This window comes from Dama dama, chromosome 9 (genome assembly GCF_033118175.1).
Source record: "Dama dama isolate Ldn47 chromosome 9, ASM3311817v1, whole genome shotgun sequence".
In the NCBI taxonomy this organism is placed as follows: Eukaryota; Metazoa; Chordata; class Mammalia; order Artiodactyla; family Cervidae; genus Dama; species Dama dama.
The window spans coordinates 64,022,147-64,040,380 of record NC_083689.1 but is presented as its reverse complement, the minus strand read 5'-3'; the positions used below and the strand labels follow the sequence as shown (position 1 = coordinate 64,040,380).

Sequence of the window (18,234 nt, the reverse complement as noted above, 5' to 3'; positions counted from 1 at the left end):
AGACTGAGAGTAACTGGTTGCATGACCTTAGGAACCTCAGGGTGCTACTTCCCAAGGCGCTACTTCCCAGGGCCTCAGGTCTTACAGCCATTGGTTAGTTTACTCCTACAAGTGGGTTAGAAGAGCTGAGCAGGGTGGCTGAATCTTGGCTCAGACTCACAAGCTGTGTCAGTCTAGACAGCCATGTTGCTTTTGCAGCCTCAATTCCGCACCTGAAAACAAAGTACTCACTTCACAGGACCTATGAGAATTATATATGATAAGGCACTAGAGCGTTCAGGTATGACCTTAATCAAAGCCCTTCTGATTATTCAGTGGAGCTGATGAATAGATTCAAGGGATTAGATCTGGTAGACAGAATGCCTGAAGAACTATGGACAGAGGTTTGCAACGTTGTACAGGAGGTGGTGACCAAAACCATTCCTAAGAAAAAGAAATGCAAGAAGGCAAAGTGGTTGTCTGAGGAGGCCTTGCAAATAGCTGAGAAAGGCAAAGAAGAAAGGGAAAGATATACTCAACTGCATGCAAAGTTCCAGAGAATAGCAAAGAGAGACAAGAAAGCCCTCGTAAGTGAACAATGCAAAGAAATAGAGGAAAACAACAAAAAGACTAGAGAGCTCAAGAAAATTGGAGATACCAAGGGAACATTTCATGCAAAGATGGGCACAATAAACGACAAAAACTGCAAGGACCTAACAGAAGCAGAAGAGATTAAGAAGAGGTGGCAAGAATACACAGAGGAACTGTACAAAAAGGGTCTTAATGACCCAAATAACCACGATAGTATGATCACTTACCTAGAGCCAGATATCCTGGACTGTGAAGTCAGGTGGGTCTTAGGAAATCTCACTATGAACAAAGCTAGTGGAGGTGACGGAATTCCAGCTGAGCTATCTCAAATCCTAAAAGATGATACTGTTAAAGTGCTGCACTCAATATGGCAGCAAATTTGGAAAACTCAACAGTGGCCACAGGACTGGAAAAGGTCACTTTTCATTCCAATCCCAAAGAAGGGAAATGCCAAAGAATGTTCAAATTACCACACAACTGCACATTTCACATGCTAGCAAGATTATGCTCAAAATTCTTCAAGCTAGACTTCAGCAGTATGTGAACCAAGAATTTTCAGGTGTTCAAGCTGGATCCAAAAAAGACAGAGGAACCAGAGATCAAAATTGCCAACATCCGCTGGATCTTAGAAAAAGCAAGGGAATAAAAAAAAAAATCTACTTCGGTTTTATTGACTATGCTAAAGCCTTTGACTGTGTGGATCACAACAAACTGTGGAAAATTCTTAAAAAGCTGGGAATACCAGACCACCTTTCCTGCCTCCTGAGAAACCTGTAGGCAGGACAAGAATCAACAGAAACAAACATGGAACAATGGACTGGCTCAAAACTGGGAAAGGAGTACGTCAAGGTTGTATACTGTCACCCTGCTTATTTCACTTGTATGCAGAGTACATCCTGTGAAAAGCCGGCCTAGATGACTCAAAAGCTGGAATCAAGATTGCCAGGAGAAATATCAACAACCTCAGATATGCAGATGATACCAGTTTAACAGCAGAAAGCGAAGAGGAAGTAAAGAGCCTCTTGATGAAGGTGAACGAGGAAAGTTAAACAGCTGGCTTAAAACTCAACGTTCAAAAAACGAAGATCATGGCATCCATCCCATCACTTCATGGTAAATAGATAGGGAAAAAGTGGAAACAGTGACAGACTTTATTTTCTCAGGCTCCAAAATCACTGGGGATGGGGACAGCAGTCACAAAATTAAAAGATGCTTGCTCCTTGTTATAAGGCTATGATAAACCTAGACATGGTATTCAAACGCACAGACGTTACTCTGCCAACAAAGCTCCTTCTAGTCAAAGCTATGGTTTTTCCAGTAGTCATGTATGGATGTGAGTGTTGGATCATAAAGAAAGCTGAGCACCGAAGAATTCATGCTTTTAAACTGTGGTGCTGGAGAAGACTCTTGAGAGTCCCTTGGACAGCAAGAAAATCAAACCAGTCAACCCTGAATATTCACTGGAAGGACTGACGCTTAGGTTGAAGCTCCAACACTTTGACCACCTGATGGGAAGAGATGACTCTTTGGAAAAGACTCTGATGCTGGGAAAGATTGAGGGCAGGAGGAGAAGGGGGTGACAGAGGATGAGATGATTGAATGGCATCACCGATTCAATGGATAGGAGTTTGAGCAATCTCTGGGAGATGGTGAATGACAGGGAAGCCTGGCATGCTGCGTGCTACAGTCCATAGGGTCACAAAGAGTTGAACATGACTGAGCAACTGAACAACAAGGCCTGCAAGGCAATGAGCTGAGGGTGTGGCACAGAGTAAGTGTGCAAACAGGGCTTCCCAGGTGGCACTAGTGGTAAAGACTCCAGTTGCCAATGCAGGAGACAAAAGAGATGGGGGTTTGGTCCCTGGGTCTGGAAGGTCCGGGTTGAGCACATCCTGGCAGAGGCCTGACAAGGGCCACTAATGCTTTCTGTGCACGCTTGTGTGTGTGTTAAGTTACCTCAATTGTGTCTGACTCTTTGCGACCCCATGGACTGTAGCCCGCCAGGCTCCTCTGTCCATGGGGATTCTCCAGGTAAGAATACTGGAGTGTGTTGCCACGTGCTCCTCCTGGAGTCCCAACCCCTGACCTGCAGCACATGTTTCTTGCAGAAGAGCAAAAACATGCAGCCTGACCACCAGATGGCTCCCGTTAGAATGGAAGGTCGCCGGCCCCTGATGAAAACCAAGGAGGGGTCTTGTCTTACACAGTAGGGTGGAAAGAGCACAGAGACCTGGCATGACCACCAAGGAGGACCCACAGGAGATGCAGCACACCCCTGCCCCTCCCTGGGCCAGTGTTCACCTCCTGTATAGCAAGGAACCAGGGCCTGAGGGCATCTGTTGTACCCACTGCACCCAATGACCAGAGTCCACTGACTGGTCCCCAGAAACCAGGGGAACTCTGTGTACTGGGTGTGGCCTCTGGTGCAAATCCTACTAAATACGTGGTTTTCAATGCTCCTGGACTCATCACAGTGTTGGGAATAAAAGTCTCTGGAACCAGACCACCTAGGTTCAAATCCTACACCTATGCTCATTAGAGGTGTGAGTGTAGGCACATTGCTTTGCTCCTCCTCGCCTCAGTTTCCTTCTCTCTCAAATCAAGATGACCCCCACCTGGTTTGGAGGATGGTTTATGAGTGTCAAATGTGTTAGTTCACATAAAGCGCATAGGATGTGTGTGGCTGTGCATGAGCACTCAATAACTGTCAGCCACTGGGACATTTCTCAGGCTTGGGCTCTGAATCAAGCATAATGAAGTCCATGGCAGAAAAGGGAACAGAGTCCAGGAGCAAAGGGAAAGCAGAAAATGAAGCCGTCTGACGCGATGCCATTGCCCAGCCAGAAACCAGGCCAGCATTTCCCAGATGCTGAGATGTGAAATAAAGGGTTTTGTCATCAAGCCAGCTGGGGAACAAAGATCACCAGGTTGCTCCACTGCAGGACTTCTAAGGGCCTTCAATTTCTTGGTCCACAAAACCTTTTCTAGTGGCAGAGCATCCTGCTCCATTAGTGCATGAAAGAACACGCTGTGAGACACCCTCATCTAGACCACAGTCCCCCCAGTACGGAGCACAGGGCCAGGGCACGGCTGGGCCACCAACGCCTGAGGACGAACAAGTAGCCATCGGTGCACACGGGCTACTTCTGACCCATCTCCTGCTCCTCTCTCCACTCACGCCACACAAGGGCTGACCTTGGGACCTGTGTGTTTACTGTCTCCTCTGCCTGGAAGGCCCTTTGCACAGAGCCATGGGCTCCTCTCACGCCCTTCCAGTCAGTTAATCAAAGACAATGTCTCTGGCCATTCTATCAAAACCAGCACCACTGCCCATACCCATCATCCACATGCCCTTTCCTGCTTCTTTTTTTTGTACTTATCACCACCTGCCACATGGTATGTTTATTTGCTCACTGTCTAGTCACCCACCCCACCCACTGCCCGGAAATGTCAGCAGCACAACCGCAGGGACTTTGCATACTTTGTCACCACTGTGTCCCCAGTGCCCACCAAGGGACATAAACATGGTAGGCACTCCGTAAATATTTGCTGAATGCAGGAACAAACACCCCTGAGCACCCAGCTACAGTTCCAGTCACCCACCGTGCAGGTCAGAGTTCTCCGGCCAGAGCCTCTGGGTCCCCTATCCAGCTGTCCCCAACCTCCTCCCCAAGGACAGCTTCTCCATGACAATTTCAGCAAGGACCGTGGTCCCAGTGGTTGCTCCAGGTGCCCCACCAAGCCCAGAGCAGCTCACCTGTCCTCTGGGATTTCTTTCCCCTCCTTCTTCCAAAGCTAAGTGGCTCTGGTTCAGGGGTGCATGAACTCCATCTACCCCTCCACAGCCAAGAAGAAAGGGTGCAGGACTCAGAGCCCCAACCATCTAAGTCTGGGCTCAGAGCCTGGCTCTCCCACTTACAGGCTGCACAGCCTCCTATAACCTAACTTGACCTTCCTGAGCCTTGGTTTGCCCATCTACAAAATAGGGACATACCCCCACCCTTGGGAGAACTGCCGTGACAGGTTCTGAATGACCCAGCAGAACACATGCTCTCCTCCCTTGTGCCCATCCCTAGGGCTATCCTTGAGAACGGGCCTGCAGTGTGCAAGGCCTGTGCACGGCAGGCAATGCCCCTGTTGTGTGCTTCTAATAAGGCTAATACTTAAAAGGCACCTACCAGGCATAAGGCACCATGTGCCCCAAGCGCCTTACCTACACTCACCCGCTCACCCTTCACGACCAACAAGCTGGGAGGAGGTGCTGTCATTACACCCATTGTACAGGTGGGAAAGTCAGGAACTCAGCCACGAGTGTGGGATGAGAATCGAGCTCGGCTGGAGCTCCTCACTGCTCATACCTGCTCCCCACATACCTTAAAGAAGCCGATGATGCCCACGCCGTAGGCCACGCAGTACTTGTCCAGCAGCTCCCGGTTCCAGGCATCCAGGTTGACGTACTTGAGGATGTTCTCATAGATGATGAGGGCGAAGCGGCCACGGCCCTTGTCGGTGAGTGTCGGCATGTCGCCCTTGCCCGGTGCAATCTCCGTGCGGTACTTGAAGCGGCTGGACTCCAGGATGGCCACCACCTCCTGGCCCAGCTGCGAGTAGAGGCTCTCCACGAACACCAGCACCAGCGGGTCCGTGCGGGAAGGGGTGGCCGCCTGGATGGGCTTGAGCGGCAGCAGGCGGCTGGGGGCCACGGGAGGAGGGTCCCCACAGTCAGGCTCAGGGGCATCCGCCGAGGGCTCCAGGCCCCGCTTCCAGCCATAAAGGTAGTAGGCTGAGACAAAAACGCTGAACAGGCAGAAAGCGAACAGCAGGAAAAGGACGGCCTGCGGGGACACGTGCCGACACAACCTACGGAGGCGCGCCAGGGCGGGCATCCTGGCCCCCGAGACCTTGGCCAGTAGGGCCCTGGCCTGCCCGGGCCGCCCCAAGGCCCCACGCAGGAGGAGATACCCGAGTTGTCCACCGGCCGAGAGAGTCACAGGGACTCAGCGAGCGTGGCCCGCAGCGGGCAGGGGAGAGGAGGATCCGGGCCCTGGCCCTTCCTCCCAGCCAGGGGCGCAGTCCACGGCTGGTTGCGCTCCTTCCTTCCTCCGCACCCCGTTATGTCACCATGGCAAACCCCCACGTGGTCCTGTGCACAGCAGAAGTGCCCCAGGGCGTCAGGGCCTCCTGGGGGGGCTGGGCAGCGGGCAGAAGGATGCTGGGCAGGCCTGGGGGGGCCGCATGCCGCTCGCTCAGTGGGGCCCCCGGGGCCAAGGCTGTGGAGAGAGAAGGAGAGTCAGAAGGTGGAAAGCTGGAGTGTGGGCTCTGGGGCTCTACCGACTGTGGACCCACAGGACCTGATCTAGGCCGGCCTGAGTTCAACTACTGCCACTCGTCCTGGTTGCATGCTTTGGGGCAAGCTTCTTCATCTCTCTGAGCCTCACTCTCTCCATGTGTTAACAACAGGACCTGCCTCACTGGAGGCTGGGAGGTTTCATCCCATAATGTATAACTCATGCTGAGCAGTTACCTGCGTATGGTGTCTACAGTGATAGATACTGTTTATCATGATTACCAGAGTCCAAGACTGCTCTGGTAAGACCAAGAAGACTCCAGAAGCAAAGTGGGACAATAAACATTCACAAGGCCTGGCAGCTAGAGGTGGAATTCTAAATCACGACCCAACACCGCGTTTCCCCACTCCCTTACCCGCGTGCTTCCCACCCATTTCTCTCTCGGAATGTGCCCAGCAGCGCCATCTGACAGATTAAAGCCTAAGGCTCAGACTAGGATTCAGACCTAGGCTGTGAGGCATCAGCGGCTTGGCTGTGCTAGAAGGCCCTCTCAAGCATCAGCGATCTTACGTGTGAAATCACCAGGCCTACTGCATCGGGTTGGGGCCGAGGGATAACTGATGAAACCTACTGGAGGAGCATGGCATATGCCACACGTAAGAAATGGCAGCTGTACGTTATCTGCCCCAAACACAACAGGCATCTCTCATCCTCAGGGCACAAGCCCACAGCAGCACACACCAGCCCAGCACAGCAGGCGACCAAACCCCCCTGCCTTGAGGATCCCAAGCTCGCCCAACATCTTCACCCAAACAGCACCCTGACCACAGCCCTCTACGTGGTTTCCCTTAAACGTGAGTGGAGGCAGCTGCTGAAAGCTGGCAGGAGAGCTCCCCTGCAGGATGGGAAATGGGGACAAGGACAGGAGGTGTGAGGGACTGGGCTGGCGCAGCCAGGAGGGGAATGTGAGTCTCAGACCCAGAGGCGGGGATGAAGATCCTCAAAATCGCTCCCAGCCCCCAGACTATACGGTCTGCTCAGCGTGGGTACAGTCTACCAGAGACCCTACAGCTGTACTTCCAGGAACTCATCCTAGAGGTAGTAATTGCAGAAGTGTGCAAAGATTTCCCACAAGAAAACGAATCCCCGTGCTGTATAATAGCATAGAGTGTTGTTTATAATAGCAAATGCCCAACAATAGGGGACTGTCTTTAGCAATTATAATGCAAGCATGTGATGGAATCCCAGGCAGCCATTTACAATATGTTGAAGGAGGACATTTACTGACACAAAAATATAATTACCATATATATTATTAAAGTAGAAAACATTTTTATAAGACCATACGGTCTTATTTTTGTGAAAAATTTTATGCATAAGCCAGAAACTGGTACTAAATCCAAAAATCAAAACACAAAACAGTAACAATTATCTCTGACTTTTCTTTTCCTTTGTTTCCTAGATTTCCTATAATAATCATTTGTTACTTTGTGAATATATGAAAGCAAATATTTTAAAGGATGTGCTCAGAAGCAAAGAGGCACGGGTATGAAATGAGGGTGTGTCTTGGACATTGGGTCCACTCTCAGTCCTCCCTTAATGTGCTGCGTGGCCTCAGGCATGCTCTGCCCTGTTCTGGGCTTCTAGTCGGTCAGCAAGGGGCCTGGGCCAGATGATGTCTGGGGACTTTTCCACCTCTGATGTTCTACAGTTCAGTCTCTTACACGATGTACTAGCACCACAGGGAACCCAAGGCAGCCAAGAAAACAGGCACCTACGATGCAGGGAGAGTGACAGTGGGAGGAGGGAGGGTATCTGAGAGAACTGAGGGGCACTTAATGCCCCTGGAGGAGGAAGAGGGAAGATCAAGGAAGGCTTCCTGAAGGAAGTGGTACCTGAACTGGCCGGAAAGCCAAGCAAGGGTTGACCCAGGGTAGGAAGACGGAGGGGCACATAGCACAGCTATCCCTCTAAAGATAAGGGAGCAGGCAGAGCTTTCCAGGGAGTCCCTGTAATTCCAGCTGAGAGGGCAAGACAGGACTGGCTTCCTGGGTGGGGCCAAAAGAGCTGGGGCGACTGGTCCAGCTTATTCCCAGGGTGCACCCACATCCCGTTCCCCTTCGATAAGGGCAGCCCTCTGCCCTACAGCCACAGCGAGCCCCACCCCTTGGCCCAGGGCCAGGACAGGAGCACAGTGGGTGGGGAGGCACCTGCCTACTCAGGCCATCTAACCCCACCTCCCCTGCTGGCCTGGGTGATCTGGTCACTGGCCTTCAGCCTGTGGCATTAACAGCCTTTCAACATGTGTGCTAAGGACTCACCAGCAGTCTCAGGCGTCTTGGGGTCACCGACCCTTGTGGGAATCAGACATTTTCCCATTAAAAAAAAAAAATGCACGTATGCTGTGAAATGTTGTAACAATTTCAGAGTCCAAACCCAATGCCTCCAACTCCCTAAAGCCCTAGGTCAATAGAGCCTAAGAGTTACACGGGCAGACTAGAGCTAGGCAGCTTCGTTCAAACCCAAGCCCTACCACCCAGTAATTGCATACTCTTGGGCAAGTTCTTCAAGTGCCCCCAGTTTCCTAATCTGTAAAACCAGAAAACTTGACATACTTCCCAAAGTTGTGAAAATTAAATGAGTGGATACACAGGAAGTGTCATGCCTGGCACACAACCCTGAGGAAGGGCCAGCTGCTGTTCTCATGTATTCCTATTTAACGTACTCATAACGTGGGCAACACCTGAGCCCACAAAGCACTGTCAAGCTCCGGGCACTCTCTAAGTCTCTAACAGCCCTTGGAATCCCAAATCCCCACTTTCAGAAGCCGTGCCTTGCTGGGGAACCGGATGGATGAGCAGAGGCCATATAGAAGTCAGAAGGCTAGAGAGAAGGCCATGCAAAGCTCAAGCCCAAGAGAGGGTAAAGGAAGAAAGAGAGTGACCAACTAGCCCCCGGCCCCAGAGAAGGCTGCGTATCCCGGCAAATCACTGACCACCATCGAGCTGGCCACAGGGCCCTCCAGTGCAGCCCTCACCGTAACCCCTCAAGGGCCTGGCACCAGCCATTCAAGGCCCTCCATACCTGCCTGAATTCCCGCACCCCTGTGGCTCAAGGGATGCCAAACAAAGGTTTCAAACCTCCGTGGAGCCACCCAGGCCTCAAGGACACCTAGGGGCTGAAGCCTCAACACTTCCCTCCCGCCCTGGGCCTGCCTGGGCCTTGCCGACATCACCAGCCATTTTCCTAAACTCCAGCCTCGCCCAACCAGTCACCAGTCTTGGTCATGCATCTAAGCCTTTGTTAATGAAGTTCCCATTGCTTGGAATGTCTTCCCCTACCCCTTGGGACACTTACTCATCCTTCAAGACCCCAGTTGCAATAGTATCATGTCTCTGAAGTCATCTCCACCCACCAACCCCTTTCCTGCCCCCACGTCCCATTCCTCCTCGGGTTCCCGCCCCATCCCTACTCTATAGCATAAAAGCTGAGAACCAGGACCCTCCAGCCAAAACAGGATGCAAAATTCTTTGACAGCATTTTTCTTTGAGACTAGCTATCAGCATCTTAAAATCAGGAGATTTCATATAAAAGTCAGAACTTCCAACTTCTTGGAGAAGGAAATGGCAACCCACTCCACTACTCTTGCCTGGAGAATCCCTTGGACAGAGGAGCCTGATGGGCTACAGTCCATGGGGTCGCAGAGTCGGATACGACTGAGCTATTGACACACACACACAATTGAGGAGATACTTGATGGCGAGAGGGCACACTTCATCTACTCTCCCATTTCCTGCAGGAAGCAGGATGGGGCAGGCAGCAGCTGGGAGGCAGGATGACTCGCCACCCACCCCCCCACCATCCCTTCTGGAAGTCTTGGGGCCTCAGTGCCTGCAACAGCTGGTCTTAGGCAAATAGAAGACTAAGTTGTTTACTAACAAAAAAAAAAGAAAGAACTTCCAACTTCTTGAAAAAGAGCACATTTGAGGGACTTCCTGGCAGTTCAGTGATTAAGACTCTGCACAGTTTCAATCCCTGGTTGATGCAGTGTGGTTCGGCAAAAAAAAAAAAAAAAGTCCATTAAAAATAAACAACACGTTTTAGTGACACTAGGCCTGTGGAAATGGCAACCCACTCCAGTACTCTTGCCTGGGAAATCCCATGGACAGAGGAGCCTGACAGGCTACAGTCCATGGGGTCGCAAACAGTTGGACACGACTGAATGGCTGAATACAGCACAGGGCATGCACACCCACTGGCCACCTTTGTAGCTTATACTTCAAGCTCCGGCCTCAGGTGGGTGAATACAGTCCCATAGCTGACCTCCCTCCGTCATTTAGCTCTCTGATGGCTCAACAGGTAAAGAATCTACCTACAACGCAGGAGTCACAGGAGATGCAAGCTCAATCCCTGGGTCAGGAAGATCCCCTAGAGAAACAAATGGTAATCCACTCTAGTATTCTTGCCTGAAAATTCCATGGACAGAGAAGCCTGGTGGGCTACAGCCCATTGGGTCACAAAGAGAGCACCTCTGGTGGCTCAGTGGTAAAGAATCCACCTGCCAGTGGAGGAGACACAGGTTCGATCCCTGATCTGGGAATATCCCACAGTCAGGGCAACTAAGCCTGTGTGCCACAACTGTTGAGCCTGTGCTCTAGAGCCAGGGAGCCACAACAATTGAGCTGACATGCCTCAATTACTGAAGCCTGCAAGCCCTAAAGCCCATACTCCACAACAAGATAAGCCACTACAATGAGAAGCCCTCATACCACAACTAGAGAGTAGCCCCTGATAACCACAACTAGAGAAAAATACACACAGCAATGAAAATCCAGCACAGCCAAAAATAAAATAATAAATAAAAAGAAAAAAGCAACAAAGGGTTGCAAAGAGTGGAACACAACTGAGCAATTAAGCACTTAAGTGCACGCACACACACACCAACCCCTGAGCACACCCGAGCATGGAGTCCAGGCGGAGCAGACTTGGAGTGTCTCTACACATGGCTCTGTACCCTGGAGCCTGCAGATGAGGGCAGGACCAGAACTTATGACCTGTGCCTGGCACTGTGCTAAGTACTTTTACATACTTTATCTCAGTTAATCCTTACAACTAATACTGTCATTCACCATTTACAGCTGCAGAACATAAGGCTCAGAGATGTTAAGTCACTTAAACCACACAGCTAGTCAGTGGCAGAGATGAAATCTGAACCCAAATCCCATGAAATGGTATTGGCTCCAGAGCCTACAGGAGAATCTTGGCAGGGACTGGGGAGAGCATGAGGGGGCCTCAACTACCAAGCTCTCAACCAAGCCTCCACTGTGCTCTTTCAGCCCTAGGCCCAGCTTTCCCTGCCAAGGTGCTGGGGATAATGAATGAGATGCTCTGGTTGTCATGGAGATGCCATGGAAACGCTGCACTTTCGGGAAATACCACGGTAACTGTGGCCACTGCTCTGTTGAAAGTCACTCATGACCCCAACCCCCACTCCAAAATGCTCAGGTGCCCCCAGAATCCTCTCTAGGACCCAAAGAGAAAAAGAGGCAGCAGCTATAAGGAACTTCTCAGAAACCATGCTGTCTAGAGAGGAGGACTGGGGAGGAGGTCGAGCTCTGCCCTGGATGGACAGGTGGGCTCTGGAGTGAGACCAAGCGCACCCAGCTCCCATGCACTTGCTGCCTACCATGTGCAACAGGCCTCCCGTGAAGAGCTGTATGCATCATGCTGTGTCATCCCAAACATCTGAGGGGCAGTGATGCAGTAGCTGCTAGCATCCTTGTTAAAGGTCTTTGTGCAAATCTCTCCACCTCTCTGAGTCTGTTTCCCCAGCATAAAATAGGGTTTATACTACTCATCTATCTTGCAGGGCTATTGCCAAGCCTAAGAGAGATGATCTGTGTAAAACTGTTCAGTGCCTGGCACAGGGTGATACAGGCTAACAAGATGATTATTCACTTAATGGATTTGGAAACTGAGACTCAAGAAGGAGCTGGCCAAAGACCACATAGCAAATTGATGGTGGATCCAGAAACAGGAAGAGAGGTCAGGTTTGGGTGCACACTGTAAGTCAGGAACAAGCAGATGATCCATACCTGTTTCCTCATTCTGTTCCTACCGAGCCCTGCCAGGTACCAGGCAGGGCACTGGGCACGGAAGGTGCAGGCCTTCGGGCTCCAAGGTCCTAGGTCTCTGGCGTGCTGCTGCTGCGGGCTGAATGGAGGCCGGTACCCAGAGTCCCACAAGCTCGCCCAGCCCAGACTTTACTTCCTGCCTGGGTCACTCCTGGCCATGCCCCCTACTTTCTTCACACTCACAGGCACCTGAATGGACAAGCAAACTTACATGGTGCTGAGATGTTCAAATGGGTCAACATAGGCCTCCAGGCCACAAGCACAAGGATGGGGTGGGGAGTTGAGAAGAAGTGCGGGGAGAGCCCCACAAACAGGCTCAGAAGTATGTGGATGGGCACTCAGCCTCAGGGAGGAGGAGCAGCGCCTGGCTGGGCACTGGGAGCCCTACATGCAATCCCAGGGCCGTTCCCCACAGCTGACTCGGCCCCTCCCAGCCTGTCACACCCCCAGCACAGTCACACCACACACACTACCCAGCCACACCCCAGAGCCACCCTGCTCCACCAGCTACCCAGCCCCAGCCTGCCCCACCCACCACATGTACAGCAAAGAAAATCCTTCACATTTGCTTCCCAGCTGTGCGGGAGTTTCTCTGGCACAATCACACCCTTGGGAGGCCGAGACCAGAAGCAAATCCCTTTCCTCTGCTGGAATCTGCCGCACGCCCCAGCCCCCACAGCACCGCCTGGCTGGGGGCCAAAGGGCTGCCTATCAGTCACCCTGGAGTCCACGGCTGCCACCAAGGAACGGTCGGCAGTCTGGCTGAAGGGTCTCAGGATTGCAGAGTGTATGGTCCACCCTGCGGTGAGCACACAGGGACACCGAGGCCCAGAGAAATGAAAGGACCATCTCGGGTTGCACTACCAGGTCTGCCCCACCCCCACCTGCCTTGGCTCATTTTCTTATCCACAAAAAAAGCCTTCACATCCTCCTCCAAGGCCAGCCTCAGCTGAGTTGACTCCGCCAGCTCTGAATTTCAGAAGTCCTGGATGAGCTCTCCTGCTCTGTACCCCACCACGCAGGGCCAGATTGATGTGCCAGAGATGTCAGCTGCAATCGAGACTAGCACACTGGGCCCCAACTTCACCAAAAGCTTTCCAAGGCAGAAGTGATCACCCACCCATGGTAGGTACTTAAGAGTGAAGTGCCCCTGCCAATGATCTTTCCCTTTTTCAATGTGCTACAAGGAATTGCCAAGCTAAACATATTAAAGCATGAACTCCCATATATCAGACATGATATGCCTGTACTACATGCTATTATTTACCCTTAACCACACCACCATGAACAACATTCCCTTCATTTAACAGATGAGGAAACCGAGGCCCAGAGCGGGTCTAGGGCTTGCTAATAAGTGGTAACTGGGACTCTCCCCAGCCCACCCATCCTTCAGCAGCACACGCCCTCCAAGTCCGAGGACAGCTGACACAGGCCAGCGCCTGCACACCCCATCCTCTGTTCCCTTCAAATGCTGCGCTTTCTGTTTTTGTTTTCAAGCATCTTACGTGTGTTTTAACATCAAAAGCAGCCTCTCACGATCCTGCCTGCAAGCAGACCCACAAATCACGCATCAATCAACAAGCAAACAAACCATAAAGCACTGGCTCACTCCCCAGCTCCCAACCTGGGATCTGTTCTGGGTTCCCCAGAGGGGAATGCCCAACAAAAATCTCAAGAACTGAGACCCCCTACTTGTTAAGAATTTGTCTTTCTTCCAGCAAGGCCTGAGCTGAGAGTGTACCTTTGCACCAGCTCTGAAAAAAGGGTTTACTGAGCAAACAAACAAGACAGTGGGGGTGGAAAAGTGGGAAATGAGAGGGGTCAGGACCAGATACCCTTTGGCCCCACTGAAGCTCTCAGGCAAACCAAGGTGGGCAGGACCCTCATAGAGCAAGCTCTTCATTAGCCCACAGAGCTCCTCAAAATAGGGCTCTCTCCACCCAACGCCCAAATCCATCTATGCAGTCATATCCATTCCCAGCTATTTCTCTTAGGCTTGGATCACTGGCACTTGGGGCCGGGGGGCGGGGAGGGGGGTGGGGAAACAGTAAGATATTTCTTTGCAAATATTCTAACCTCCCTCGCTAATGGCAGCCAGCACTGACTGAACTCCTGGTACCTTGCCAGCCAGACGCTGGCTTCCCCTGATTCATCACACCCAATCCTCACACCCTGAGAAGTGGTGTCACTGATACGTGCACTTCACAGAGGGGAAATCTACGCTCAGAGAGATGAAGCAACTGACTCAAGGTCACACAGCTGGGCAAGGGCAGAGCTAGGACTACCCCAAGCCAGCCCACTTGGAGCCCCAGCCTCTGTGCAGCTGCCCAGCACTCTACACCATTCCTAAACTAGGTCTGCAGCCCAGAACCTACCCAGAAACAGGCTCCCTGCAGGTGACCGTCCCCAGCTGCCTCAATGCAGGCTGATCAGCATCCCTAGCAACAGGAAAGCCTTCCTTCATGGACAGATGAGGCACCACAGGCCCCCAGAGAGGCAGGACCTCAGCCTGAGGGTCCTGACCATCCCCTGCCCCATCCCAGACAGGCAGAGACCCCACAACATGAGACAGGGAGGCTGCCTCCATGCCCCAGGCAAAGGCCTCATGTTGAGGAAGGGGAGAGCTGGGTGGTGAGGGTCAGAAGCAAGAGATCTGAGTTAACAAGGCCAACTCGAAGGACCATGGGGACCAGCATGCCTCACAGGTCTGCTACACACCAGACACTACGGCAAGCACTGCCCAACCGTGATCTCAGTTATTCGTCATTTTCTTTCAAGGAAGTACACACAAGTTTACCATTATTCATTCCTATCTACCAGCCCTGCACGGGAGCTGGGAAACACTGGCCAACCCCAGCCCCTGCCCCGCCCCTTGCCCATCCCAGGTTGCCATATGACCGCTGGACAGATCCTGAGAAACATGTGTACTAGGGATGGGGTGGGGGCCTCCAACTCCTGGAGGCGAAAGCAAACTCCACATGGGCCTGGAGTACCATCAGCATCCCAGTGTGTCCAACGGCTCCCTCTGGGCAATACCTTCCCTTCTCTGAGCCTGTTCCTCAACTGGACAACAAGGGGTATGGATTAGATCAGAAGTTTGTGACCTCTGGGTATTACAGCACCCTTTGAGAATCTCATGAAGGCTGTCAGCAGACTCTCCCTAGACGGATGCCACATTCCATACAAACTCACGGAGACTGTGAATGACCCCTCCCCAAAAGTCAAGTTAAGAACATGGAGGGACTTCCCTGGTGGTCCAGTGGCTAAGACTCCATGCTCCCAATGCTGGGGGCCCAGGGTCGAACCCTGGTCAGGGAACTAGATCCCACATGCCCCAACTAAGATCTGGCAGAGCCAAAACAAAGAATGAACACAGAAAGTCTGCAGCAGCCTTTTTGACTTTGACGAGCCATATCCTCACCACCTAGACAGGACTGACGCCATGAAGGTATAACATCGGAGCACCCTGAGACCTCACCAGCCCAGCTCCCCTGTGGCCTATGGTAAATCTTTAACTCCCAGACCTGCTGGCCTCAGGTGGATTTGTGGACTTGCTGAGCTGTCAGGAGAAGCTCAGAGAGAAGCTGAGCCCTTCCTTTCCACCCCTCAGCCACAGTCTCCTTCTCCTCAGTCAGGAGTCTGCCAGGTAGGCCCTGGGCTATCTCCCTGGGGCAGTCCTGGTGGTGGAGATCCTTGAGGTACCCGCTTCTGGTCCTGCATGCAGACAGGACCCCCAGGGCCAGGCTTGGGGGCCACTCCTGCACCCCTGGCCCCATCCTGCGTGAGTATGAACATGAACACACTGTGGGCACACACTCGTCAGACAGACCTGGGAGGACTAGACAGGAGGGAGGGAACACGGGGCCGTGGTCAGATGGGGCAGGGAGGCCGCGAAGAAAAATGACAGGACCCACCAGAGCTCCAGGCAGTAGCCGCTCAGCTCCGCTCTGCTCCATGTCGCCGTGTCCTCGTAATGGCTCCCTGCTCCTCACTTAACACAGCCGCGCCTAATCCCAGAGCCAGGACAAATGGCATTACTGTCAGCCCAGTCCTCTCCCTGGGAGGGAGGGAGGGAGGGAGGGGGTGGCCTGGGGGCACCCCGCGCCACCAACCACATTCCCGGAAGCCTCCAGGCCTCCCCCATACCGCGTCCCTTGCCAGAGGCCACCAATCCCTACCCACCTGAACCTCAGGAAGAGGATGTCTCGTCCAACTCTGTCCCACGCCTGGGGACCCCACAGCAGGCAGGGACCCCTCACCCTCACCCCCGCCCTGAGAGAGGCAGCTTCCACGGAAGAGGACAAAGCATGTCCCTGACCCTATGCCGATGGCCCTCGTGTTCCTCTCAAGGGTGGCAGCCCGGAGTGGATGAGCCTTTGCTGTCAGCAAGGATAACTGGGCTCTGACTGCAGCTCTGCTTGACTTCCTGTGTGATCAAAGCAGGGCCCGTCCCCCAAACCAGATCTCAGTCTCCCCACTTGTCCTGAGACGAAGAGGAAGCAGGACTGATAGCCCCTACAGGGCCAGGAGGTGGTCCAAGTGCCTCATTTTGGCCCCCACCCCAGCTGCCAGGCCCTTGTCACTTCCCCCACCAACTCCAAAAGAGGAGGAAGAAGGGTAACTGCCAGAGCACGGAGGTTCTAGAGCGGAAAAGGGCCTTAACAAAGCCCAGAGAGGAGAGGCAATTGGGCCATGGTCACATAGGCAGCTGGACAAGGGCCAGGCTAGCCTGGGTTTGCTCTTCAGCAGCAAAGATTTAAGAGTGTCCAGCTGCAGACGTATCTGCCTTTTTTTAGAGGATGCCAAGGAGGGAACAAGACAACCTGCTCAGTAGCAGAATTTCAGGCCCCAAGAGTGGCAGTTGGGCAGGGGGCATTGATGGCAGGTTTGAATGTACAGGGTTGGGGGATGGACACTGCTGACTGTCCAAGGCCACTCAGATCACACCACGAGGGTGGCCCAGGCTCCTGCCAGCCCACAGTGATCCCAGGGATTAGCAGCCTTGGCCACCTCGTGACAAGTCACCAGTGGCCCCGTGGCCAGAGTGGAGGGAAGCCAGGAGGTCTGGGGTCAACAAGGAGGAAAGGAAAGCCTGAGGCACTTGGAGCCCCAGAAGCCCCCTAATCTCCTGGAGACTTGGTGGGTACCAGCCAGCCTGCTGATACCAGGGAGGCTTCATCAGGGCCTGCATGAAAGCGCCCTCATCCCTCCAGACTCGCTGGGGCCTGTCACCATGACAGGAGCCTGCTGCCAACATACCTCCCTCCAGGGTGAGGGCTCGGGTGCTCACACGGAGGCACCACTGGCAGGGGAAGGGGCAGCAGGTGGGGGGATGGGGTCTTGCTCTCTCTGGATCACAGCCAGCTAGAGAGCAGAGACAGAGTAAACAGCACCGGGCAGGTGACTACTTATCCAAGGCCCCTTTTAAAGAGGCCAGGGGGCCTGGGTGAGGCTCTACAAGGCAGTCTGCAAGTGTCTGCACACCCCTACGGCTCGGGGACCGATTCCTGGGGTCGGGAGACTGGTGTTCTTCTAATCCTCCACTGAGCCAGGATGAGGCATCCAGGCAGCAGGCACAAACACGAAGCAGACGCCCATTCTCGGGGGCTGGCGGGCACCTGCCCGGCACCAGGAGTCTCACTGCGGCACCTGAGTGCTCCTCTCAGTCTGCCTCTACGTGCCTCCCAGCCTCCCACTAACCTGCCAGTGAGCCCAGCCAAGCGCTCCCTCCTTGCTGTGTTCACCAATAAAATGGAACGCCGCCAGATGACTCCAAGGACCAACCTAACTCCAAGCTGGGCGATTCTGCAGGGAGTGTAACCGACCTTCAGGCTCAGCCCCAGAAATGGGCACAGTGGTATTCCCGCCATTCAGAAGCCCTTTAGGCACCATGCTCCGGGCAGAAAACATGGTGTAACGCCTCCTATGTAACCGTGTGCTCTGCCCTTTCTTAAATGCTTGGCCTCTGCTTCATCAAGCCCTCATTTCACAAATGTGGAAAATGAGGCTCATGGGAGTAAAGCAACTGGCTCAAGCTTCCAGTTGGGAAGTGCTGAGCTGAGATTCGAACCAGGGCCTGGCTGTAATCCGACATTCCACGGGATTCGCCACAGATAACCCAGAACTCACTACGGCTCAGAAGATGCCACTGGGTCTTTGCACCTCCCACGTCTTTGAGGGTGCAATGCTGAGGCTAATGCAAAAGGCGGGCTGCCAGAGGCGGCGGTAGCAGAGGCAGGCAT

General features: G+C 53.1%; 1 protein-coding gene across 3 annotated transcripts in view; it reads right to left on the bottom strand.

Moving 5' to 3' along the window:
* NDST1 (N-deacetylase and N-sulfotransferase 1) overlaps nt 1-18,234 on the bottom strand; it is a 121,034-nt gene that overhangs the window by 52,008 nt on the left and 50,792 nt on the right. For all 3 annotated transcript variants that reach the window (XM_061151741.1, XM_061151739.1, XM_061151740.1), the window contains one exon: nt 4,944-5,840. In XM_061151741.1, coding sequence (XP_061007724.1) covers nt 4,944-5,456 — 513 coding nt within the window. In that variant the 5' untranslated portion in view covers nt 5,457-5,840. The remainder of the gene's footprint in view (nt 1-4,943; nt 5,841-18,234) is intronic.